The sequence below is a fragment of the Lacerta agilis genome, chromosome 4, assembly GCF_009819535.1.
Source record: "Lacerta agilis isolate rLacAgi1 chromosome 4, rLacAgi1.pri, whole genome shotgun sequence".
Classification (NCBI taxonomy): Eukaryota; Metazoa; Chordata; class Lepidosauria; order Squamata; family Lacertidae; genus Lacerta; species Lacerta agilis.
The window spans coordinates 68,588,197-68,613,104 of record NC_046315.1 but is presented as its reverse complement, the minus strand read 5'-3'; the positions used below and the strand labels follow the sequence as shown (position 1 = coordinate 68,613,104).

Sequence of the window (24,908 nt, the reverse complement as noted above, 5' to 3'; positions counted from 1 at the left end):
CTTACAACACAGAGAGAGTGTAGATGGCTTCTCAGATCTGCTACCTGCCTGAATAGTATTTTGGAATTTCATGAAGGTAAAGCTGTAATCCACCATTTCTGGCACAACCCTGTTCTTCTCTCAGTACAACTGTTTTCATTTAGCAACTGTATTTTCCTAGCTGTGCTCACTTGGCAGGGACTTTAGATATTTTTGTGTATTCAAAGGCATTTTTTTTTAAAAAAACTTTAGAATATGTGTATGTAGGTTGCTTTTGAATCACTGCCTAGTATATTTTTAGCAGTGCATTTATAGAAGCCTGCATCCTTTTGTGTAGCCTGCTGGATGATTAATGAGCCCTGAGGGTGAAGGAATTTGTTTCCATACAGACGGGATTGAGCTCCTGTTGTCAGATGTGATTTGTCTGGGAGATCCCACGTTATTTCTGCTTTAGGGATCCCAATGGCCATGCAGTTCAGCTTCACTGTATTGCCTGGCCTTGCGTAAATGATGGGAGCTGGTTCGCTTGTGATCCGGGGTGGGTAGGCTATCACAATCACTGGGACATTCATAAGGGAAGAGCCATATTCGGTCGTGACCTTGCACAGGTAAGTACCTCTGTCAAACACGGATGCTTCACGCACTGTGAGAGAGCCATTCTCTAACAGGGAAAATCGCCCAACAGCCTGGGGACCATCTAACACCATCCCATTGGGTAGAGTCCAGGTTATGCGAGCTTGCTGGCTAGGCTGGGTGATGCAGTGAAGCTGCAGGGTCTCCCCGTTGATGATGCTCACTAAGTTGTTATACTGATTGCTGATTTCTGGTTTCAACCCCACTTTGAGGAAGACCACCCTTTCTGCATAACCACCTGGGTTCCTGGCTGTGCAGCGGTAAGTCCCAGCATCTGCTGCAGACAAGGCACTGATGTGTAATATTCCATCCCTCTTGTGGTAGAATCGGTGCAAATGGCTGCTCTTCTGCAGCTCGGTGCCATTGGGAAGGATCCAGGCTGTGCTAGGCTGAGGAGTCCCATGCACTGAGCAGTTCAGATTGATACTGTGTCCTGCTGCCGCAGTGATCCTTTCAGTGACTGGATCCCGAAAGGCTGGCTTTTCCACATGGTCCATGACCTGCAGCTGCACAATCAGCCTGCCCTCTCCCCCTTCATTCCTGCCAATGCACACCAACTGCACTGAGTCTGTCTGTCTCACTCCTCGGATGTCTAGTGTGCCATTGCGGTGCACAGTAATTCTGTTCCCATAATAGGGAGCAGGCAGGATCACTCCTTCTGGGAAAGCCCACATGACCCGTGGAGTTGGGATGCCTTCAGCTTTACAGTCAATGAGCTTCCGGCTGTCTCTCAGGGCCATTTCTCTCACCGAGGTGATGGCACTGGGGTGCCCATTTATTTTTGGAGGTTGAACATTGACATGGATCCAGACAACTTTCCGGTCTTCCCCAGCAGAATTCCGGGCTACACATGTGTAGTTGCCACTGTCAGATCTTTGGGCCTTCTGTATGAGAAGCGTCCCATCCCTGTACACCTGATATTTATCTGACAAAAGTGGGATAGGTCTGTTGCTTGGAGACAACCACATCACTTTGGGTGTGGGCTCTCCTTTTGCTTCACATCCTACAGATGCCACATCTCCATATGGGATGTTGAGAGCCAAGTAGGTTTTATTCCTAATTGTTGCAGGTTCGGCCACTACTTTGACCCGCACTTTCATCTCATCTTTACCAATCTGGTTTTCAGCATAGCAGGTGTAGTCCCCCTCTTCTCTCAGCCCTACGTCATTGAAGAACAGTGTCCCATTGTTGAATACGACATATCTCTTTGTTCGGCTCCCACTGTCATCTGCTAGCATGAGAGTATTGATCATGCTGCCATCTGGAAGGCCCCAGGAGATCTCAGGGTTTGGCAGACCTGTAGCTACACAGTCAACTTTCAGGTCCCCTCCATACATCACCTTGCGGTTATTCTCATTCTTGTGTTCGATTTTGGCAGGTTTCATCATCACATTCACTTTAAGAACCACATAATCATCTCCAATCTTGTTGCGGGCCACACACAGATAGTCCCCTGCATCCTTTTCAGTGATGGAATGAACAACCAAAGTTCCATTGCCAAATACCTTGATTCTGCTGTCCAAACTAATTTAGAAAAAAGAAAGAAAACAAAACATGTGTTTTAAGTTTATGTTCATAAACCATCATATTTTGAGCCAGAAAACAAACAAGAACAATTATCTTCATTTGCAATCAAACAATTCCACCCTGCAACTGACTTTCTTCTAGTGGAAGGATGTTTTTACATCATTATACTTCTTCTGAAGATCCAGATTTTATTTACAGTATTCTATGCTGCATTTAGACATGGAAATACAAAGGAGGTGGGGGAATCTCCTGTATATATACACACCACAGATAAATCCCATGTAAGCTTATATGCATGGATACATATGTTTATAAAGTGAACAGGATATTGACAATATACTCCATATGGCAAGATATGCATACACTTATTCCATAGAGAGCCACATTGCTTTGGTATGAAACAGACCATAGAATTTATTAGCTATTATATAGCTATTATATAGATATATTACCTGTTATATTGTACATACTGTACGAGTGCCCACCTTCAGACTGCAGTCCTATGCACATTTACCTGGAAGTCAACCACACAGAACTTAATGGGGCTTACTGCTGAGTAGACATGCATAGGATTGTGCTGCCAAATAGTTACCATGGGGCCTCTGGGAGCAGAAGATAATGGTTGTTTGGGTCTCAGTAACACGATACAAAATATTTACATGGAGCAATCTAAAAAGTTTATAAAGTCTAACTACTTAATGCATAAGGGCATTTATCCTCTCTGCAACAGTAAAATGTATGATCAATCTATTTTAAATGGTTATAAACATCCAGTGATACTAAAAATAAGATGTTTGCCTGGGATGCTGCTCTGCAGGAATTCCTAGTCCTTCTAGCTATGACCAGTTCAGGAGGTACTCCCATTCTTCTCAGATCAGAGAGATGGAAGAATTGCAAACTTTTCTCTTTGAGTGATTTCGGAGATTACTGTTTGTAGTCCTTTCTGGATTCACTGAACAAAGGAGCTTCAGGCAGAGTTCAAAGGAAAACTTGTGTGTGGTGTATCTAAATCCTATGCATGCTCCACTTCAAATGTTAAAACCAGCACTGCCAATCAGATGCAAACCACTCTCAAAACTATCTTAAACTAAGGGATCTTTTTTTTAATCCCTGCTACCAAGGAGCCTTAAAGTGGAACAAGATGTTATGGAAGGTCTAGGGCTGCTGCTGCTGCTGCTGCAAAAAAAAATGACATCCCTACACCTTGTTATCTATTGTAAGGAAAGACTAATGAGATTTGGTGAATGGTGTGATACAATCGCACTGTGACATTCTTCACTCTCACTAGTGAGAGTGGCAGCCCATGATGTAGAGCACAAGTTGGGGGAATTTGCAGTATGATGACCTATTGTGACTTCCTTACATGTTACAGGGAACAGGGGAGAAATAGGGGGATGATCCCATGTCTTCTGTAATATCTAATTCTACAGTACCTTTATAGAAAAGTCCTATAGAATCTATCTAAAAAAACCCAGGAGCCTCAAGAGCTCTACACTTTTGAATGTTAAAGTCTGCTATACTCATCCTACTATAGTTCCAATTTTTACATAACTTCTTGTAAGGCAGGGTCAGTGAAAAAAATCTGCACACACAACTATGTATTTTAAAACAACATTGCAATTGCAAACCAATGTGAAGTAGCATTAGTATAAATATAAATCAAGCCCAAGCATTTCGCCATACGTGAACCTCCTGGAAAACATAAATGATTGTATTTATGTTTAATATAAATATCAATGCTGAATTTCACTAGTTGTACACAAGCATGGACAGGGAAATAAAATCTCATATTGCTGTTCTAGCAAACAAGGCCACAATCTGGTCAAAATGAAATATATTAAGCCCTGCTGGTTTAAGTGAGGAGTTCACCAGACAATTATCTCTCCTCAAGCCAATGCACTGAAGAATGCTTCACTCTGGATACACTACAGCCTATATTTTTTTTCAGATGGAGAAAAGTTGGACAAATAATGTGGACAGCTATGCAGGCCAATTTTACCCTCTCTACCCTCTTCATTAGAACTATTTCAAGGCATTCTACCTTAATTTAACCCATCCATATCCAAAGGAATTTCTTTGTGACCTATACTGGTCTAAATGAAAATTTCTGCCTTTAAGGTACATTTTCCACAGTGGTATGCTCACTGCGGAATCCTGCATGCTGTGCACTACAAGATATTCAAAAGCATAATCTAGCTACATGGTATGGCACTTTGAATTTCACTGCTGATATGCATAAACAAGAGTGTACTTGACAACACAGCAAACACCCTACCACTCCTTTACAAGGCAAGGGAAGATTGACAGTCGTGGGCCTCCTGTCTTTCAGGGATACTTTCCCACTGAGGAAACTCTGATAAGACTGCAAGGAACCTTAGGATTTTTTATAAAACAGGTATTCTAAACAATTGGTCTTAGGTTGGAATCCTATACATCCTTCATAGGAAATGTTATTGAACTCGGTGCAATTTGTTTCTGAGTGGCTATAGTGTACGATCAAGCACTTAAGTCCAATATGTCATTACAGTGCCAACTGTCATGGATGCTTCAGTTGAGATTCCTGCATTGCAGAGGATTGGACTAGATGACACGGGGTCCCTTGCAACTCTACTATTTTAGGATTCTATGCATGCAAGAGAATTGAAATGCTGTGAAAGTTATAACACCATTGCTGGTGGTTTACATTCTGAAACCATGTGCAATATACAGAGCTAAACTGCATTCTACTCAGAAGTAGCCCAGAGAGAGCTATTCCCAAATAAGTGTGTATAGGACTGTAGCCTAAAGGAAGTGATTATAGTTATAGTGCTAATTTGAAGAGTTATATTTAAACTAATCAAAAACAACAATTAGATACATATATGTTCATTTTTAATTTTTTTACCTTTGTAGAGAATCCACCATTCTTTTTGAAGGCAGCCTCCAGAGTATCCGTGGCCAGGGGTCCCCAGATGCGCTGCAGTCCAGTCTCAGGGTGCTGCCATAGGTCACATCTGTTCTCTGAGGAGAGCTCCCAGTAATCTTGGCATTCGTGGACTGCTTTCTGACATGCAACCATACGGTTCTCCTGGCAGCACCAACCATGTTGGCTGCAATGCATTCGTAGCTCCCGCTGTCTTTGGGAGAGACATTACGTATGTAAAGAGTTCCATTTGGAAAAACAAACAGATTGCCTCGGACAAACTGGGAAGTGCGGATCTGGGTTCCATCAAAAAGCACCCAGCGGATGCCAGGCAGAGGAGCTGCTTTGGCACTACAATGAATGTTAATGTTCTGCCCCACGCTGAGGGTAATGTTTTCCTGTTTCTCCTGCTGGATAATAGGTGGCAAGGCAGCGATGTGAAGCCTCACGGCAAGACTGTCGGTTCCTGCAGCGTTGCTGGCTATACACTTATATACTCCACGATCTGAGAAGTTAGTATCCTTGAGGGACAAGGTTCGATTTTCATACAGCATCACTCTTCCCTCTGTAGTGCTCACAGTTTGTAATATTTTCCTGTCGGGAAAAATCCAAGAAATATGGGGACTTGGAACGCCATTGGCTTGGCACTCCATGCTCACTTTTTCTCCAAAATAAACAGTCACATCTCTGAAGCGGAAACCCAGCATTTTGGGCTGCTGAGCTAAGACGGTCACCGAGACTATCATTTTATCAACACCATGCAGGTTCTGAGCAGTGCACAAATACTGTCCACGGTCCTGAAGCTGAACATTGCGAATGAGGAACGTACCGTTTTTCAAGACTTCAAATCGTTGTATCCTTGTATTGGCTGTCATGACAGCTCCTGAAAGGAAACGCAGGAAGGAAAAAGAAGAAAAGCATTTTTGGGGATACCTTTTTTTCTGAAAAGGAACATAGAAATTGTAGTAAACTACCATATTCAAGATTATTATTATTTTATTATGCATTAGTATATGCATCTTGTATATTTGATAAAATTTAAATAAATTAGAAAAGTGCGAGAAACATCACTTTATTGCTTCTTCTTCTTTTGTTGCACAATAGTACTCTGGTAGGACCTTAGAAGAAGCAGAGGTATGAAGATCCAATCTAGTCAGTCATATCAGAACACCCAGTGTTCCCAGATGCAGTTTTATGTCCTTATTTGCATCATAAGGAATTTCTGGCCCTACCAACAGACATTCATCACAGTGCAGATGAGAATGGGCAGCCAGACACACAGAAGGTATAACTGGATGGGTGCAACAGTTGTGCCAAAACAGGTACAGTCAGATCCTATTATTAGGTAAAAAAACGAATCAGTGCACACCTAAATTAATGGGGAAATGGACACTGTACCCTCCAAATAGGTTCCTAAAGGGAATGGAAATGTATGTTTATTGTACATAAAACATACTGTTCATTGGGGGCAGAAGGGAAATATAGAGAATGCCTTACTGAAGCGGTTGCCAACCTGGCACCTGTGGGAGCCATGGGCAGCAGCCCCAGACTCTGAATTTGCATTTAAAAAGTAAGTCTCTAGCCCTCCCACAAAGAAAGGTAAGAAGCAAAATATGCAGGTACCCTTCTATGTGATTTCTCTGAGATGAGCAAGCCTGGCTGCTTCTTCCTGTCAATGTTTTTAGCCAATGACTGACATCAAAGCTGCAGTGGATAAGTGAGTTATTTGGAATCCGTGGGATACTGAATAAATAACTACCCTCTCCCCATTAATGCACTTTTCCTGTTTCCGTCTAATCTTCTAGGCAGATATTCAATAGGATAAGTCTTTCCATGATTGTACTTTTCACCATGTACTTTTGCTCATTTTGTGTTGCGCCACACCCTCATGACAGTCATATTGTAAGTGGCATCCCCAGCTATCAAAATTAAAAATGGTTGGTGGCCTCTGCCTTATTGTGACTGGATCAAAATTAAATGCTTTAATACGAGCTGTGGGAAAATGGCCTCTAAAAATTATCTGCCCTATTTAAGGGCAGAGAAATTGTGTGTGTGAGGGGCACTGAATTTCTCCAGAGGGGAAGATTAATTCTTCACCAGTTTCTCAGGGGCAGGACTCATCATTAGGGGTGGGAGTATTTATTTATTTATTTATTTTTGTATCCATAACAAGTGGCTGCAGCAGTAACTGCTGTGCCTTGTAGTCACCATTTTGCATCCTCCACAATTCTCTGGTCCTAGCATCATTCCAAGAGAAAGGGTAGTAGCAACAGTGCTTTTGGGGGGACACACACAGGGATACAAATACCCCTAAACATTTTGTGACTCTAAGTTTGGCCTCATTGAGGGGCAGCATTTCAATATTGAGTAGGAAAATGAGAGTACCCCTAAACATCTTTTTAGGGGAAAAAAAAGTAGCATCACAAAATACTTAAACAACAGTTCATAATATTTAAAGAAAATTCTGTAAATGTGCCTTTTCTAAGGGCAAGGGAAGAAGAAAAACACCAGCGTTGTTGTTGCTGTTGTTTTTTAAGAACAAAAGTATTCTGAGAAATTCCAGCTAGTTTAAATATCTTACCGGTGGATACTTTTGTCCAAGATAGGAAAGGCTTGGGTTCTCCCGTGGCATCACATGGGATAACAGCATCTGATTCAGCAAGGATGGATAGACTGTTAGATCCTTTTGTTATAATCTTAGGCCTCTCTCCTTGTATCTTGAAATGTGCTGAAGGCTGGATCATGCTGGAATTAAGTGCCTTCACTCCTCCAATTTTAGGCACAAATAGCACATTAGGATTATTGTAGTGGATGTTTCTGGAGGACTGCATTGTGGAAGTCCCTTGTGGCTTAATGCTAGGAGTAGTACTCTCAGATGGCAGCGTAGTATCAAGGGGCACTGGAGGCATGGGGGTAGCTGCAGCCCTTAGAGGAGTGCTTTGTGTGATCACCCTGGTTGGAGAGACAAATTTCTTCTCGGTTGTGCTAATTGGGTAAAGCGGATTAGGCACTATAGGTTTAGAGTTTACTCCCAATTGTTGGAATGCCCTAGTTCTGTTCAACAGGAATGGTATTCTGGAATTGGGAAGATAGGGTACAGCTTGATTTATTGTTCTTCCAGGCTTGTCTCTGGTGTCAGGAAGGTAGTTACTGGCAAAAACTCTGGAGTGACTGTTGAGTCTGTTTTCTCCCTGGTTGCCAAATCTGCTGGGGGTCTGCAACTTAGGTCTGTGTAATGGAGCAACAGTTGTGGTGGGAAAGGTCTCTGTATGAGGAGAAGAGGTTCTTCTGTCCTGTGTGGTATGTGCTGCGTAAGCTGTAATTTCTGGCTTATTGGTATAGTGAAGGGGGGCCTGGTGAGTTACAAAATGGTGGTACAGACCTGGTGCAATGAGATATGGAGGTCTCATGGTCCCTCTTGCAGGGATCTGTTTTGGAGGTGCAAAAGCAGGTGCCTGATTAAAAATGGGTATAATTCCAATTGGCTGGTTGGGAATATTTGGATTCAGTGTATTGTATCTCCTACCACCATATGGTTCTTTCGGTTGCCTTTGTTGTGATGTTATTCTGTTGTAGTTTGAATGGGAAGTGGAAAGTTCATTCTGTCGTGGGCCGAGACTGAATCTTTTGATGTCTGGAAGTGCTAGTTGACCAGATGTGTCATTTTCTTTTGTAGTGCTTGGCTTTGATGGAGGAAGAGTAGTGGCTAATGGTGCGGATGGAATGGGTAATACTGGGGGATAGTTTTTTTCAGTTCTATATGCATTAGTCTGATCATGATGATCATGCAACTGAGTAATTCTTCCCTTTGTGAGCCTTGAAGATGGTGTTTTATTATGCCAAGGACTGATCACTTGTTTAGTTTTTGCAGGTGTGAAAATGTGATCACCCATACCATGGAGAGATGAAGTCAGTATTTCTCTTTGATGAGGAGATGTTGTCACTGTACTTATCTTTAGAGAATCTGAAAATGTATCCTGTTCATCTATAGTTGGAGGATCCTTAAAGTGTTCCCCCATGCCATCAGCAGTACTCAAATGCTGTACCTGGGAAGGTCTTGACTGAGCTACTCTTAGGTCAACTTCATTCCTTGAAGCTGATGAGCTAGTAAGAAAAGATTCTTCTTTGAATTCTGGAATCTTTGAGAAACTAAGCTCAGAAAGTGACACTGGTGTAGTGACACTTTCTATAGATACTGAAATGTTTGTTGTATGAGTGTTTCTAACTTGGTTATTTGCTGAAACAGTATTACCTTCCAAGACCTTGATGAATTCATTGCCTGCAGATGTTGTAAGCATATGTCCTGAGCTGTGAGACAAGTGTGGTTCTCTACCAGGGGCTGTAGTTAGAGAATCTGGTGTTGGTGTTGTCACCATGTGACTTTTCCAGTCCTTGGCAGCATTGGAAAGAGTTACAGGTATTTTAGGTTGCAAAGTAGAAAGATGAAGAAATGATGCTTCCTCTGTGTCTTGGGCCCCAGTAGACTTCCTTAAGGCAGCAGTACTTGTAGCTAATGGAGAACTTCCTTCCAGAGGCTTATATTCATTTCCATGTTGTGTTTCAGCATCAGATTTAGGATGACCTTTAAAAATGGAACTCTGCAAACTTTGGGTAGCAGCTTCCGTTTTAGATATTTTTCTAATAAAAGGTGTTTCTTCTATGGTGAAGGCAGTAGGAGGGGTAAGTTTTGGTCTTCTGAACCTATTTGGTCTTAATCTCCTTCTCCCATATGGTCGTCTTCTGGGATGATGGATGACCTGTGAGTTAGAGGTAGTTGTTTTGCTTGTAATCATGGTCATTGTCGTCGATTTGTTACTGGCAGCAGCAGTCATTGTTTGGCCTTTCTTGTTAAGTGGAGCAGTGGTACTTTCTACAGTAAAAGTGACTTTGGGTTTTTGAGCATCTGTTTTTTCAAGTATTATACCTTCAGAACCCCTGAAAAGGTCAGAAGAAATTCTTCCTTGCTGATGCTCTATACTACCACTTTCTGTAGCCACAGAAGCAAAAATTGTAGTAGAGGCTATTGAATTAATATCGTTTTCAGTTTGAGAATGTGTGGGATGTTTTACAGCATGATGCAGCTTATTCATACTTTTCTGCTGTAAATTTGTTCCTGAACCTTCAGTTTTTGCAGGGACAGGTGATTTAGGTGATAGTTCCACAGAGGATAATGGATAAGGCAAACTGCTCATTACTTCTTCATTTGAAGGGTCTTGGGTGAAGCTATCTAGGCCTTTTTGTCCTCCTGATGGATCATCTTTCCTCAAATCACTATGATCCCACACCTGTGTCTGTACAGTTGGAGAGATCAGAGTAACTCCTCCAATAGGTGTTTCTCCCGTGTTTGACAATTCACTTGCTATGGAAGACTCAGTACTCATTGCTATAGATGGTGTGCGGTCTTGGTTATTATTCTGTGTGTTGACAGTGGGAAGAATTGTGACTGAGAACATTTCTGCCTCACCTAGCTGCATTGCATCTGCAGAAGACTCCTCTCCATTGACTTCCACAGCAGTGTTTGGTGGAGGGCTGATAATGGGAGGAGCGCTGGTGGTTTGGTGCATGGATGGCGTCTCTGTTGTAGTCCTGAAGGAAGCGCCTGGTACCATTGTTGTTCGAGGGAAATTTTTCCCACGGACTTTTGCCAAAATGTTGGCCCAGTGCTGCGGATTAATTTGTTTGTTGGCCATATTTATTCTCCTTCGGGATTCAAATACCCTACGGCCCTCTGCAACATTGATCTCTTCAGTCCTGTCCATGCCTTTCCATAATTTCATTTTGTGCCTTCCTTTTTTGTTCTTCTTAACCTGAACCTGAGGAACATTGTCATTCTTTTCTTTAAGGGGCACTTCATGGTCCTTCAGGTGGATCTTTTTGCTCCGAGTATCATCGGCCTCTTCAGCACCTGATCCCTCATCATCTTCTGTGACCCGCCCCTTTGCTTTTACAGAGGTTCTTGAACCAAGGCGTTTTTTTAGTTTCACCCTTTTTGAAGATTTGTCAGAGACCATTTTATTTACTGTGACTTTAACAGCAAATTGATCTGATCCTTGTTGGTTTATAGCCACACACCTGTAGTACCCACTGTCACTGACATGGCTGCGTGGAATTAAGAGGGTGCCATTGTCTAACAGGTACTTGTTGGATGAGTTTGATAAATCATGAAGGACATGGCTGCTTGGGAGTATCCAGCTTATGTGCGCATCTGGTACAGCCACCGCACTGCAGGGCAGAAGTATGGAATCCCCCACATTTTTTTCAATTTTCATCGTCTCAGAGTCAGCTGGCTGGGTGACTGGGGGTTGTACCAGAAGTCTGTAGGCCATTGTGTCTGCATCATTCCTCACTTGAGCAACACAGTGGTACACACCAGAATCAGCATAGGCCACGGATTTGATGACTAACTGACCGCTGCTGAGGACAGAAAACCTGCTGTCTTCCATTCTGGATGGAGCTTTTAGTTTAGTCCCATCTGGAAGCATCCACACGATGGAGGGACTTTCTGATGCCTTCACATTGCAACTCAGCTGAGCATCCGAACCTTCCACTACACTCTGAGCTGCCTTTGTGTGCAGGTCTTGCTCTATCATAACCCAGCTGCTTCTCTGCTGTCTGTTTTCTTGAATCTGAAGTGTCTGAGAAATTTGGGTAGAAAAAGAGAGCACTACTTTTTTTCCTGTGCTCTGGCGCCTGTTCAATTGGATATGTATCAGTGGCTGCATCACCCAGGAAGGCTCAGCAAGGATTCTCCCTTTGACACCTGTGTAGTAAAGAGCATCATAATCAGAACCTTGCTTGTAATGATAGCTTAATTTGGGTTCATGGCTGAGCACATGCTCCCTTTCTAACTTGACAGGCACTTCACTATAATAAGCAATAAGCTTCCACAATTTTTCATAGTTTTCGCGGTTCATTGGGCATTCCAGATCCAAGGAAATGGTTGCGTTGATTTCAATTTCTTGAGGCGAGTTCTGGCTCCACTGAATTTGGGTGGTGTTTGTTGGCTTCTTGATTTCACACTTCAGATTCACTATGTTGCCATGCTCATCTGTCAGGTTCAGAGTAATGTTCCATGGAGACAGCTGAAATTCTTCCATGGGAAACTCAGAGACATCATCTTCTTCCTCCTCCTCCTCCTCATTGAGGCCAATGCTCCGTTTTAGCGGAGACTGTATGACAGGCTTTGTGCAGGAAACATTTTTCACATTTTGAATGTCTTGTTTCTGGAATTGCTTAGGGAAGGTGCATTTAGGGCAAAGCTGGCCTTCTTCATAGGCTTTGTCTTTTTTACACTTTAAAACAGCTGGAAGACAAAATAAATAAATAATCTAAAAATCAGATGGAATTTTGACAGAGAAATATTTTACCTGAAAGTTTTGCCTATACAACACTCTATCAATTGGCCTATACAGCCTATTGATAAGAACTTTTCCCAAACACCTTGGTTTAGAGCAGGGGTAGTCAACCTTTCTATACGTACAGCCCACTAACGCATCTTTCTTGATCGTAAAATTTCCTTACCGCCCACCAGTGCTCGATGGAAGGAGGATTCAGCTTGTGCCGTAGAACCCCCTACCGCCCACCTAGAATCCTGAAACGCCCGCTAGTGGGCAGTAGGAACCAGGTTGACAACCTCTGGTTTAGAGGATAGAACTGAGAAGAGCATTCTAACTGGATGTATCATCATATGGAATAAGAAATACAAGAACTTTCCTTCTGACTATTCATATCCTTCTGCCCTATCATACTACTGTCCTCCAGAAATTCTGCCCAACAGCAATAGCTATTGGTTTCACAAGCATTAATTCTGCAGCTCTGGGAGCTCGGTACACACTATTTAAAACATTTAAATGAGGAATAGGGAGCCTCCAGCTTATGGGTCAAACTTGGCCTACCTCCATTTGATCCAAGTTGCCATTTTTCTCATGCCATGTCCACTTTCCCCACATCTGACATCATATGTGATATTTGGTGTCAAACAGGTAGAGATATGACTGCTCAGGGGAGGATTGAACTCCCTGAGAATCAGTTGATGCACAGGGTGTTCAGTTCTGCTTGGTTGGGGGCAGGTGGTTGGGGGCTTGCTTGGTAGGTGGAAGGATGTTATTTTTGTATTTCCCCCCCCCCCCCAGTCTCATAAACCATGTTTGCAAATAAAAATAACTAAAACTAGTACTTCAATAAAAAATATTTTAGCCCAGCCTGTTCCCTCCTGAGCTAGGTTTCTGCCTGTGGCAAGTTGTTTACACAGGGAACAAAAGAAGAAGATTCTCCTCCACTTGGCACCTGAAATGGTACAGTCCACTCTGCCATTTCTGAATTGGACCACCACATTCTGAAACATTTGTACGCCTGACTGCTATCATTGCCCCGAAGAGAAGAGATAGAAAATACCCTTTTGTGTGTTTAGACCTTTAACCTCCCCCAAAATAAATTCACACATGACTCAGATATTTGGTTTGGTTTTAGGCAGAATTTAGGCCACAACTTTATTGGTTACAACCAAGTGAGTGATTGCACAGGTTCTGGTTCGACTATCTCCGTACACCCTTGCAGGCAGCCCTGTCCCTGAGCCACGTTCATGGGACAGACAAGGATGAACACCAGGGACAACTGTTGGAGGGTTCACCAAACAGCCGTTCGGATGTCCCCCAGACCGACAAACCATTGAGTCCCTGGATTGCTGTACCTGCATTTTCATAGGCATGGCCACATCACGTGCCACGCCTATCACCTGAACCAGAGCCTATCCGCAACTTACAAGTTGTGACTAGTTGCTATGTGGCAGGTGAAACCCAAATGGCACCAGCCAATCAGCCAAGTGGGGAAAATTCCTACTGTGCCCCTGTCCCAACAACATATGACACATTACGGCATAGCAAGGTCAACGCAAGCCCTAAATATAGGGAGAGGTGGGTGGGTGTTCTGATGCGTTAGGCCCCAAAGAGGAAGCTCAGCAGCCTTGCATGGGCTTAAATAGGCCCCGCGTTGCTGCATTTTACGATGCCCCATTGGCCAAATTTAACCCCAGCAACACAGGACCAACCTATCAGGGGTTGTGGCCTTGATTTCCAATTACCCCCACAACACTGTGTCGGGTTGTAGGTCGCACTGCAACACGTGCCCTCCTTTAATGGAGGACCCGATTTCTGTGGAATGGAAAGTTCCTCAATTAAGTTGGTTCTGTTGAGCTAACTGCTCTACAACATCAGAAATAACATGAAAGAATCAGCCTCCTCACACCCAAATCATGCCTTTAAGGTCCAATATGTAGCATGCAGCTGTGTCTTCAATTCTGGCACTTTCCCCCTAAGCCTTGTAACAATGTGGTTTGTCTAGACTGCATCTGGGGAGGGGAGGGATACAATCAGAACTGGGACCCACTGCACCTATAGAATTAAAGAAAAGGGAGGACAGAACGGCATGCTATGTATTTAGCATAATGTGTAGTTTGGCCCTTATACTGTACTTTGCTATTCAAATAGTGCCCAATTAGCTTGGAGGAATATCTCAGGACCAGTTCAGGTGTATTCACTTCTACATTTTTAACACTTTCCATTGGTTTGGTTGGTTCATCAGGTCCTGCTGTGGGGCTTCCCAGAGGCATCTGGTTGGCAACTGTAAGAACAGGAGGCTGGACTATGTGTGCTATTGGCATGAAATAGCAGGCTCTTCTTATCAATTATGGAAAGGCGGTTTTTAAGGTTTAGAAATAAATAACCCAGCCCCCGAGTATAGGCCAACAAAGGAAGGCAATATTTCTGGGATAATTTCTGCCCGAGTCTATTTCCAGCATAGTAAAACAAAAAAACTATGATCTTCCCTTACCTCCGAACTTCTGATTCCATTCAAGGAACCATTTCAACCTGCAGTCACAAGACCAGGGGTTCCCATGAAGATAAACATTCTCTAGGAGTGGCATTTTTTGAAAAATGCCCATGGGCAGTGTTCTAATGGCATTTTCAGACAAGTAGAGGTGCTTTATTGTCGACAGCCTGAAATAATCAAGGACCAGAAATGTAGAAAACGTGTTGGGGTGAAGCTGTTGGAGCAAGTTTCCTTCCAAATGGAGAAGTCTGAGGGAAGTTAATCCATTAAAAGCATTTGGGTGGATGAATTCAATTCGGTTGTGGTCCATGTGCAATCTCATAAGGCTGGAAAGCCCTTGGAGGGTTTGACCAGTTATAACCTGCAGCTTGTTGTAGCTTATTTTGAACACCTAAATGGCCAGGTAAAATGAATAGGTTAATACTTTTCAGTAGTAACATGGCACTGCAGAAGAGGTACACATAAAGTCATACAGGAGAATATAGTGGCCCAGACTAGACAAATGTAGCCACACTTCAGTCCCATCAAAATAAGCAGGATTTACTTAAGACACAACAAAATGGATTTCATACAGCATGATTGACTTTATGTGGATTGGAGCCACAGAACTGATTCAGGAACTTCTACATACGTGAGGAATGAAAGTGGCTGCTCTACTGTGTGTGTGTGTGTGTGTGTGTACCCACTAACAAACAAAGTTCAATAATACAGACTACAGGTGTGGGTGGGTGGGTGGGTGTATGCAGGAGCTTCTGATCATGTATCTTATATAGCTTTCTTCAATACCAACAACAACCAGGCAGTCACTGTTTATACTAATTCCATAGAAATATACAAAGCTGCCTTTGGACCATCAGTTAACCCAGCTCAGTATTGTTAACATTGCCAGTCAGCAGCTCTCTTGGGTTTCGGGCAATGGACATCCCCAGCCCTGTGTGGAGATGTCACAGATTGAACCTGGGGGGTCTTCTGCATGCAACACAGATGCTCTACTCCTTCCCCAAGTATGCACATCTGGGCTTTGTGGGAACATAGCTAATAGACTGAAACTGTTGTTATTTTAAGAAGAAACATTTTGACTCAACCTGTAGTGATGTCAGATCTTTTAAGGCTCCGTTAGGTATGTTTTGGATGTCATTCCCATGAAGCATGAGCAGTTCCAGTTTTGCAAGACCTGCAAATGAGTTTCCAGATATTGCCTGTATGCTGTTAAACCTGAAAGGAGGGTGGGGGAGAGAACCACATTTAAATATAATCTGTGTTGAATCATCATTCTGCATTGAGTAAACCAGACATTTTTAGGCACCTTTGGGTTATTCATAAATCATACACTTAACCTGACAAAGTTAATGAAGCATTTTAACAAGACCTGGTATTTCATGTATTAAAAGACAGTTTTAAAAGTCAATTTTATGCTTCTTTGGCTATATATAAATACACACATATATATGCACAATTCAGTTGGAGCTTAAATTAATGGAATTATCAATTAGAAAATGCTTTTCTGTACAATGTTCTCCATGTGCTGGATATATTAGTCAGTGGCAGGGATCCAACATATGATGATATGGAGACTGGCAACCAGTAGGCCCACAAGGATGCCAACAGAACATGTAACAATAAATGAATAAAGTTTTGTGCAGAGGACATTTAAATATGGATGCCTGCCAAGCAGTTTCTGGAACCAGAAAACCACAGCTACTAGCTAAACTGCTAGATTTGCACATATAGCATGTAATTAGGTATTTAACAGTTAAGATAAATATGTGGTTTTGAAATTGCAAAATTGTGAATCTAGAAACTCAGGCTGCAAACAGATTAAAAAATGCTCAGTTGATTTAATCGCTTGCCCTTTGACAGGCTGATCAAGTTCAACTGAAGCTGGAGATCTATTTTCCAAAAAGGATAAGAAGTGATTATTAATGCTTCAACAATTGTTATCTCCCCTCTGAAAATGAAGTGATTGTGATGTGGGCAGGAGAAAGGTTTGTAGCAAGACAGCAAATGCTAATGCACATTCACCATTGGCTCATTGTGTTGGTCATATACTGAAGACAAATCAGTAGGATTTATCTGGCTCTCACAAAAAATGTTAAATATAAATGCAGGTAGATCACAGTAGTTTTAGTTCAATTCCCATAAATGCTCCTCTTTATGGAAGGCTTTTAATCTGTACAGTAATGGTATCCCATTGCAGCTCATGTGATGCGCAATGCTTCAAACTAGTGGGATGAACTCTCAAAGAACATAAAATGCCGCAGTAAAATTGCAATACAAACCCCAAATTGATTCGTTCCACATGTTTAGAGATTTTTGTTGGCACAGCTGCTAAGGACCGAAATGTGCAGTGAACTTCAGTGGGAACATAACAGGCGCATGGATGAGGACACGCAAGTGTAGTTTCCGGAAGCCCAAGAGAAAGAATCAGCACCACGGATAGTGCCCCCAAATATGTTTGCTTTAGCATCTTCACCAATTTATTCATTTCACTATACCTGTTTAATTCAAAAGAGAGAGAACTAGTTTAGTTTTTAAATAGATGTCAAACATGGCTATTTAGATACTCTGCATTTCATGTGGCCAGTTTGCTGACCTCACTACTTCCTTAAGTGTGTGGAATCCCTTCATGGATTAACATGTGAAGGCGGCTAAAGAAGAACCCAGATCCATCACACTTAAACACTGCTACGAAATTGGCCCCAACATGGAACAAAACACCCACAAGCATTCTTCTCATAAACGTACATGCAGGAAGTAACAAGTGGGAGCAGAACACACCCATATACTCAAGACTTAACATAAGTTCACACCCATTAAATAACCAAAAGGCAGTTCTTAAACATTTAGAGCCAATGAATGAGGTTTAGATAAAGTACTGCAAGCATTTACTTGCTCCGCTGCAGCTGAAGCATGGCTGTATGGATGGATAACTCCTAATACTACCCATGGCTGGTGCAAAGTATGAAAAAGACCGATGGCATGTCAAGCAAGCAAGGGGACCTTCCCCATTCTCCTTGAACTTCCTTCGAATAATCCGACCTATTTCCCCAAACAATAAACCAACGGCTTTGCTTACTCTGAGCCAATCTGAGTTAAATCAGAGCTCAACCCCCCATGTGCCTTTCAAATTCCTCCTATTTACCACTTTGCCCCACCCGCTCTTCGGATGTAAGCTCACCCCAGGCCATTTTGATCTAATTCTCCATGACTCTTGCCTGTTTCTGTTTACTTGTTCCCTTCCTGTTTGCCCATCCCTTGATCCTGCTATGCCATCCATGACCTGGCTTCTTTTCTGTCAACAGACATCCTTACATGGCTGTGTGTGAGTTGAGGAGTAGTTACAAGAGCAGCTTTGCCATAAGCTTGTTTGAAGCTCTGGAGCAACTGGTCAAGTTATAGTCTCACACCCATACTGGAATTCTCATTCCTGATCCCTACAAGCTGCTTCCTCAGAAAAAATGGCTCATGGGATTGAGCCATTAGCCTCTACAAAGCTGTTTCTTTGTGTATACTCCGAAGTTCTTAGATCTGCAAGCAATAAGGCTGTCATTCCTTTCCTATCAGCATCATATGCAAGCCATTATAACTCTAAAGCAGCGGTTCAAGAGGCTGAAGGGGCTTCTCAAATGTCTGTGGTCAGGTTAATACAATAGTCGCCCCTTCTTTAAAAAATAACTCCATGGCACGTCAAAGAACTTTGTACTTAACATGGTGTTTCTTTAATGCATATCAATATTTTACATATTTTCTTTTCTTTAGAGGACTAATAAACATCTACTTCTATTCATACAATTCCTGCTTAGAGTCAGACAGCAGTTACAACATCAAAAGATGACTTCCTACTCAAAATCCTGGGCTCAGGCCTCTAAGTGGAAAATGATGTACCGCGAGGTTTCTTTCTTCCTTTTAAATAAGAAGATCCGTAACAATGGAAAATGCATTATGCCTTCACAATGCCTCCCACTCCTACAGATGGAAGACCCTAGGGAAAAACTGTAGCTCTGTGGCAGAGCACATGCTTTGTATGCAAAAATATCCCAGGTTCAATCCCTGGCATCATCAGACTCCCACCTGAACCCCTGAAGAGCAACCGCCAAACAGTGCAGACATGACTAAGCTAGATGGACCAATTGTCTGACTTGGTATTAGGCAGGTTCCTATGCTACCTACATTTGGTACAATGGCAAACATGTACTGACTAGAAATAATGGCTTTTTCAAAGTTTGCAAATTCTTATTACACAGAAATGAACAGTTTAAATATGAATGATGGAGAAGCTATATATGAAGACTAGCAACTGTAGCAGGACATCAACTACTAATTTAACCAGAGAGCTCTGTGTGATGTTATCTAACCCATCACAGTATAAATGCTGACATTTGCACTGGTTCTGGGTTTAGAAGATGATTGCAATGAGAATAATTGTCGAATCACACAGGGACTACATATAGGTATTTCTGTTTCTTAATATTCTTTGTAATATGCTGCTTATCTATTTCTTTTCCTCGAGAAGATTGTGATAAAGAAGAAGCAACTTATTCAGACATTCAAAAACACAATTACTGGTGGACAGAACCATCCAAATCCCAGGTGGGCAGCAGAGACATCATCACCTCTGCACCCCTGTTGCTTTCACCAGTCAGGGTGGAAGGCGGAGTACAGGGGAATTGCTGTGCCAACCTGGAGCTTGCACAGTGATCAGGCTCAATGCTGATGAGTGACAGCAGTGAGGCCAGTTCACTCCTTCCCCCAGAATGCCTCATTTGGGGACTTTCTGCAGCTGGGGATCCCACAGGTGGCACTTTCTTCTGACTGCATATTTGGGAATTGGAATGGGGAGCTCCATGCCGGAAGAGTGGCATTCCAGTCTCTGATGGCAAAGATTGGCCTGAAGAGACACAGATGCTCAAGTTGGGGTCTGGTGGTGGTGGTGGTGAGGGATGCACACATAATGCCTGGCCCCAATGCCCAGGTGAGTTCTGATGCACCTGCTTCCTCCCTGGCCCTTCCCTTTGTTGAGCAGGGGAGGTCATATTTGCTTGAACTATCAGGGATCCTGAAGAAGCAGGGTGCCCAATCACACAGAGGTTTCTACTCGCTTTCAAGCAAACTCTAATTCAAGTCTCATTCAAACTGTGCCGGCTCAACAGGACAAGGTAGGGGACTGAGCAGGAGGGCATGGCTCCTAAACATACCTTGATGATAGATATGAATAGTCCACTGGAAGTTGGGTCAAAGTCAGTAATGGACATATAAATGCTTCAAATGAGCCAAATGACAGGACACTTCCATACAGCAGTTTATTGAGGATTTAGTGATGCTCATGCATGCAAGAATTTGCAGGGTCCTCATCCAAATGCCATCTCAGCTTCCCCACACCATTTAGTGGGTGGTTTTTTAGTTTTTGTTTTACTTAATTGAGTTTTCTGTGGAAAATCTGATTTAAATGGGAAAAAATAATGTAGGGTGTAATTTGAGGAAAATGCCAAGTGAATGTTGCACAAGAGATGAATTCATGAGCACCACCAAGTCCACAATAAACAGCCGCACTTGCTATCATTTGCTACGGGAATCTGCTACTCAGTAGCTGGGAAGCACAGAGAAACCTGCTTCATGGATGTGAGTGACCAGTGAGACTGCTCCTGAGTTTCTAGTAAGGCTGAAGGTGAATTTGCACTTTTTAATAATCACACTGCAGAAAAAATGTACCTGCACTGTGTCCTGTCCTGTACCTGCACTGTGCTTGACAGGGGGGAAAAAACACTTCACCTAAATTTCTCTGGCTTGTAATGGATATAAACAGCATGGAAAGGGCCAAGGACCTTTTTTTTACTAGCAGTTTGGTGGTTGGTGACTACTAGGGTGCTTAACCCTATAATAATAATAATAATAATAATAATAATAATAATAATAATAATAATTTATTTATACCCCGCCCATCTGGCTGGGTCTCATACAGAAGAAGGAATTTAACCAAAGGCAGCTTTTCATGCTATTATGTTACATGAGTAAGAAAAGGAGCCCCTGCCAAAATCTGCATGTTTATGTAGCATTTAATGTGTGCCGTGACATGTTAGTGTGTCAGCTACAGTGTGTAGGTGTGTTGCACAAATGCGCCCCACACTCCTCCCGGGGCTGGAAAGGGGTTGGCTTAGTCTCCGGTTTGCTAGTAAAGCTGGATTACTGTGTCGCAAAATGAGGCATGTCTGAAAAATGTGTCACCAACATGAAAAATTTGGAAAGCTCTGCTTTAAGAGTTGCAGGAGCCCATTTCCCCTTTGTTTCTAGTCAACCTGATGATTACTTTGAAAAGTGGTGATCAATAGAAGGAAGCCAAGTAGCATGCCAGACAGAGTCAAGTCTAGGAATATGGGCTTGGTGCACAGGAGAGCAAAAAACAGAGGATGTGTAAAGAGAGGTCGTGGGTTGAAGAGCAGCAGACCACATGATGACACAAGCAGAGATCCAGTCTACATCAGAGGCGGTGTTGTGGTAATAAGGGAGCAGGGCACAAACAAGCAGTAAAATACAATCAACAGTGAATAACCACCATTCTAGTTAGAAAGCTTTACAGTTGTATTTTGGAATTCGACCGGAATCCATTCCGGAAGCCCGTTCGACTTCCAAAATGTTCAAAAACAAAATCGTGGCTTCTGGTTGGCTGCAGGAAGCTCCTGCAGCCAATCAGAAGCCACGGAAGCCCCTTGGGATATTCAGGTTCCCAAAGAAAGTTTGCAAACCAGAACAATCACTTTTGGATTTGCAGCATTTGGAAGCCAAAACATCTGAGTTCCAGGGCGTTCAGGATCCACTTGCTTCTGGCCAATAAAGATCTCACTTGCCTCTGATCTCACTTGCCTCTGGCCTATAAAGATTAATTAGTGGGCAAGTCACTGGAACTCAAAGGCTCAGGGGTACCAGCTCCTGGGGGTTGAGCTGTTTTGTCCCCCCTAATATATTTTTGGGGGGTCAGGGCTACTCAATGATGAGCTGAGTGTGGCACAGCTCCAGTGGCAAACTCCTCCTCCTCCTGCCAAGAAAGAGAAGGAGGTTGGAAGCAGCCTTCTGTTGGTGGTGGAGCCAGGAGGAGGTGGAGCGACTGGCCACTGAAGCCTCGCAGCCACCACATTTGGCTCTGCTCCCAGCTCCTCCCGACACCACATGTGTCACATCAGGATGTTGCATCCCACGTGATGTCACCCTCATGACGTTGGACCCCCAATTGTCCTTGCAAGCTGGTGATCTATATACACTACTCTGAGCTCATCAACGGAAGGGTGGGATGCAACTGTAATACATAAAATAACTGAAATATTAATTTAAGCTCTGTGGAGGTAGGCTCCGTGGAGAGGGAAAGTGGTTTGAACTAGATGACTTTTGATCTCTTCCAAGCCTTTAACTCTATAAAACCAGTGAAGCAATGAACAATCAGTTCCAAGGGTACTAAAATAACAGAAGGAATATAACACTTGTATCTAATTACCAAAGCTCTCCTATTTAAAAGTGGCCTATAGGTGATGGCGATGTGCAAAGGCACTAACATGTGACAAGGATAAAGAGATGTTGGCTTAGATTGGGGTGACCCTCCATTTTCAGCTTGAGGGCCACAATGACAGTTAGCCACCCTTCTGAGGGCCACATGTAAAGACTGCCCTGAGGGTAGAAAACACTGGCAAAGTGGCACAAACTGGTGGGTGATGTGCTTGAATTGGATTATTAGAAGCATTCCTGCATCTGCAGGGGACATTCTGCAACTCCAAACATCTTCCTTGCTCTCTAGAACAGAGAAGTTGGGAGAAACGGTGAGAAAAATGAGGAAACGTGAAATTACTGCTTTGAAATTGCTTTGAAATCCTGCTTGCCCCATTCCATCTCAGCATTCATACTGTTTCCCACCGCCCCCTAGGGATTGTTTAGAGTTATTACCTAGGCAGAGACCTTAAGGGTCGAGAAAGCAGGATTATTTAGATAATGTATGAGGTGCTAGGAAGGCTCTGAATACTCTAAAGGGCTATATAAACACAGTGCTGGTGATGAAGAGGAAGACACATTGAATCTGGGAGACCAGACAGGGTGAAGTCAGAGAGAGCATAACTTCTGGATGGGCAAAGGACTATCTTGTGTCGATCCCTCTGCAGATGATTTCATGACACTCCATCCTGCATGTGCGTTTTGTCTGGGCAGGGGCTGTGGTGGGATCAAGTCCAAGGATTTATTCCCCCAAGGTGGCCTCAGGTTTCCTCCTGGAGGCGGGAGAACGAGTAGGTGGTGAAGGAAGGCAGGCTGATTATTTCCCCAGCCCTTCTCAGGGCAGCTGAAGGTGACGTGCTTGAGAGCTACACTGTTTAAGGGATACCTGAGCTGGATGTGCTTTCCATCCCTAGCTTCATTTGAAGGGCACATGCTTCCCATTAGAGAAGAATGTCCTTAATTCACTGAGTCATTACAGCGATATATCCCTTGGGGAAAGAAAGAGAGAGGAAAGAAGAGAGAGAGAGAGAAAGAAAAGGAAAGGAAAAAGAGAGGGGGGAGGGAGAAAGCCCCACTTCCATCTCTAGAAAGTGAGTTTCCAGTCCACATTTCATCCCGACCTTTCAAACGCAACAACAACAACAAAGGGAGGGACTGTGAAATTCAAACTAAGCCAGACAAATTTCCAATGCTTTCTAATCGTTCCAAAACAACTGCAAGTCCACTGGCTTGTGCAATTTATCCTCTCTCTTTCAAACAAAATATAATGACAAAAGCAGTTGAGGCTGTTTGACTGCGGGGCAGGAGGAGTCTCCCTTCAGCAAGATTGCATTCGGGAGGCGCAGCAAGCCATGCAAGAGGTGGAGAGCGCGCGATAGATTAGGCTACCTACTGTTGGCCAAGAGTGTCAGACACTGTTGCTTGCAGGATCCATCCTGTCGACGAATAGCAAAGAACAGCTAGTGCCACGGGCGGGCGCTTCGCCTGCCTGCCCGAGCAACACCCCACCCCCGCCGACGCCCCCGCCTCGAGCGCCTTTCTGGTTCTCCTCTTCCGTGGACTCCAGAGCTGCGCGCAAACGTGGTTGACACCCCACCCCGAAGGTGCGCGCTTTGAGCCGAGCTCAGCAGTCTTCCTTCCTGGTTCTGCAACTCCCAGTTCTGAGATGCATCAATCCGGGGAAAGTGGGGATGTGAGCAGAAGAAGGGGTGGAAAATAGATATACATCTTAAGATTTTTTTAAAAAAATGGGGAGGGAAACAAAACAAAACGGGAGCTCAGGAATCCTTCCACAAGATCTATGTTCTGTTTTCCTCACCCCAGTTAGGCAGTAAATCCAGGAACTCTTATTGAAGAGCCAAGTGAAAAGCGAAGGAATGGAAAGCAGGGTAACAGAACAGGGACCTTGGAGCGCTTCTGTCCACTCGGCGCTTCTCTCTTTGAACACTTTGAAACAAGAGGCACCAGCGACCTTGGGGCTTTCTTTCTTTCTTTTTCTCCCTACTTCCCCACCGAGGCGCTTCCGCAGCCAAACTCTTGCCCCGGGGACAGACTCTGCCCCTCCGGCTCCCTTCGCAGCCGTTGCGTCTCGGGACGAGCAAGAGGAGCGCGCCCCGCGCCAAGCATGCCCCGCGCTGGCTCTCCGCCTCCTGCGTCTTGCGAGGCGCGTTTGCAAGCAGGCGCGAGCGGCGGCTCTCCTTTGCCTGGTGGGCGGCTCTGGGAGGCGGAGGGGAGCGCGCGGCGGACTGAGCTTCGCGGGAGGAGCTGTCGAAGGGGCGCCCCTCGGTTGCCCATTGGCTGAGCGCGCGAGCGGCGTGGGGAGATCCCTTTTCGCGCAAAAGCGCAACTTAACTTGCCGTCCCTTTTCCTGCGCGTCCGCCTTTCTGGGATTCATGCGCCCACGTGGGCCACGCCGGCTGCAAGGGGCATAGAATCGCAGAATGGTAGGCCTACAACTGGAAGGGACCCGTGGGGGTCATCTAGTCCAAGTCCTCTTGGTACTAGTCCTTATCTTCTGCATGTCCTGGCAGTTATGAGTAAATCTCCTGAGCTAATGCCTAAAGGAAAG

At 43.8% G+C, this 24,908-nt stretch overlaps 1 protein-coding gene across 4 annotated transcripts; it reads right to left on the bottom strand.

Annotated features, from left to right (window-relative positions):
• Window positions 1–221: 221 nt before the first annotated feature.
• Window positions 222–24,586, bottom strand: MXRA5 (matrix remodeling associated 5). 4 transcript variants are annotated; one of them, XM_033147457.1, is made up of 7 exons: window positions 24,159–24,586; window positions 17,149–17,364; window positions 15,955–16,084; window positions 14,876–15,260; window positions 7,623–12,350; window positions 5,024–5,924; window positions 222–2,136 (listed from the first exon to the last, which is right to left on the bottom strand). In XM_033147457.1, exons 2-7 carry the CDS (start codon window positions 17,352–17,354, stop codon window positions 228–230), a joined length of 8,259 nt encoding a protein of 2,752 aa, XP_033003348.1. In that variant the 5' UTR covers window positions 17,355–17,364; window positions 24,159–24,586; the 3' UTR covers window positions 222–227. The 4 variants fall into 4 exon arrangements, with proteins under 4 accessions (XP_033003348.1, XP_033003349.1, XP_033003347.1 ...); XM_033147458.1 differs by lacking the exon at window positions 24,159–24,586 and adding an exon at window positions 23,733–24,009; XM_033147456.1 differs by lacking the exon at window positions 24,159–24,586 and adding an exon at window positions 23,729–23,842.
• Between the last annotated feature and the right edge of the window lie 322 nt (window positions 24,587–24,908).

Bases quoted from the DNA above. Each gene is read 5' to 3' on its own strand.
- MXRA5 (XM_033147457.1), bottom strand. From the start codon at position 17,354: ATGAATAAATTGGTGAAGATGCTAAAGCAAACATATTTGGGGGCACTA. The intron at 16,085-17,148 runs GTTTGTATTGCA...CCCTCCTTTCAG, and splicing joins GTGGAACGAATCAATTTGGG to GTTTAACAGCATACAGGCAA. The intron at 5,925-7,622 runs GTAAGATATTTA...GTTTCCTTTCAG, and splicing joins TTGGACAAAAGTATCCACCG to GAGCTGTCATGACAGCCAAT.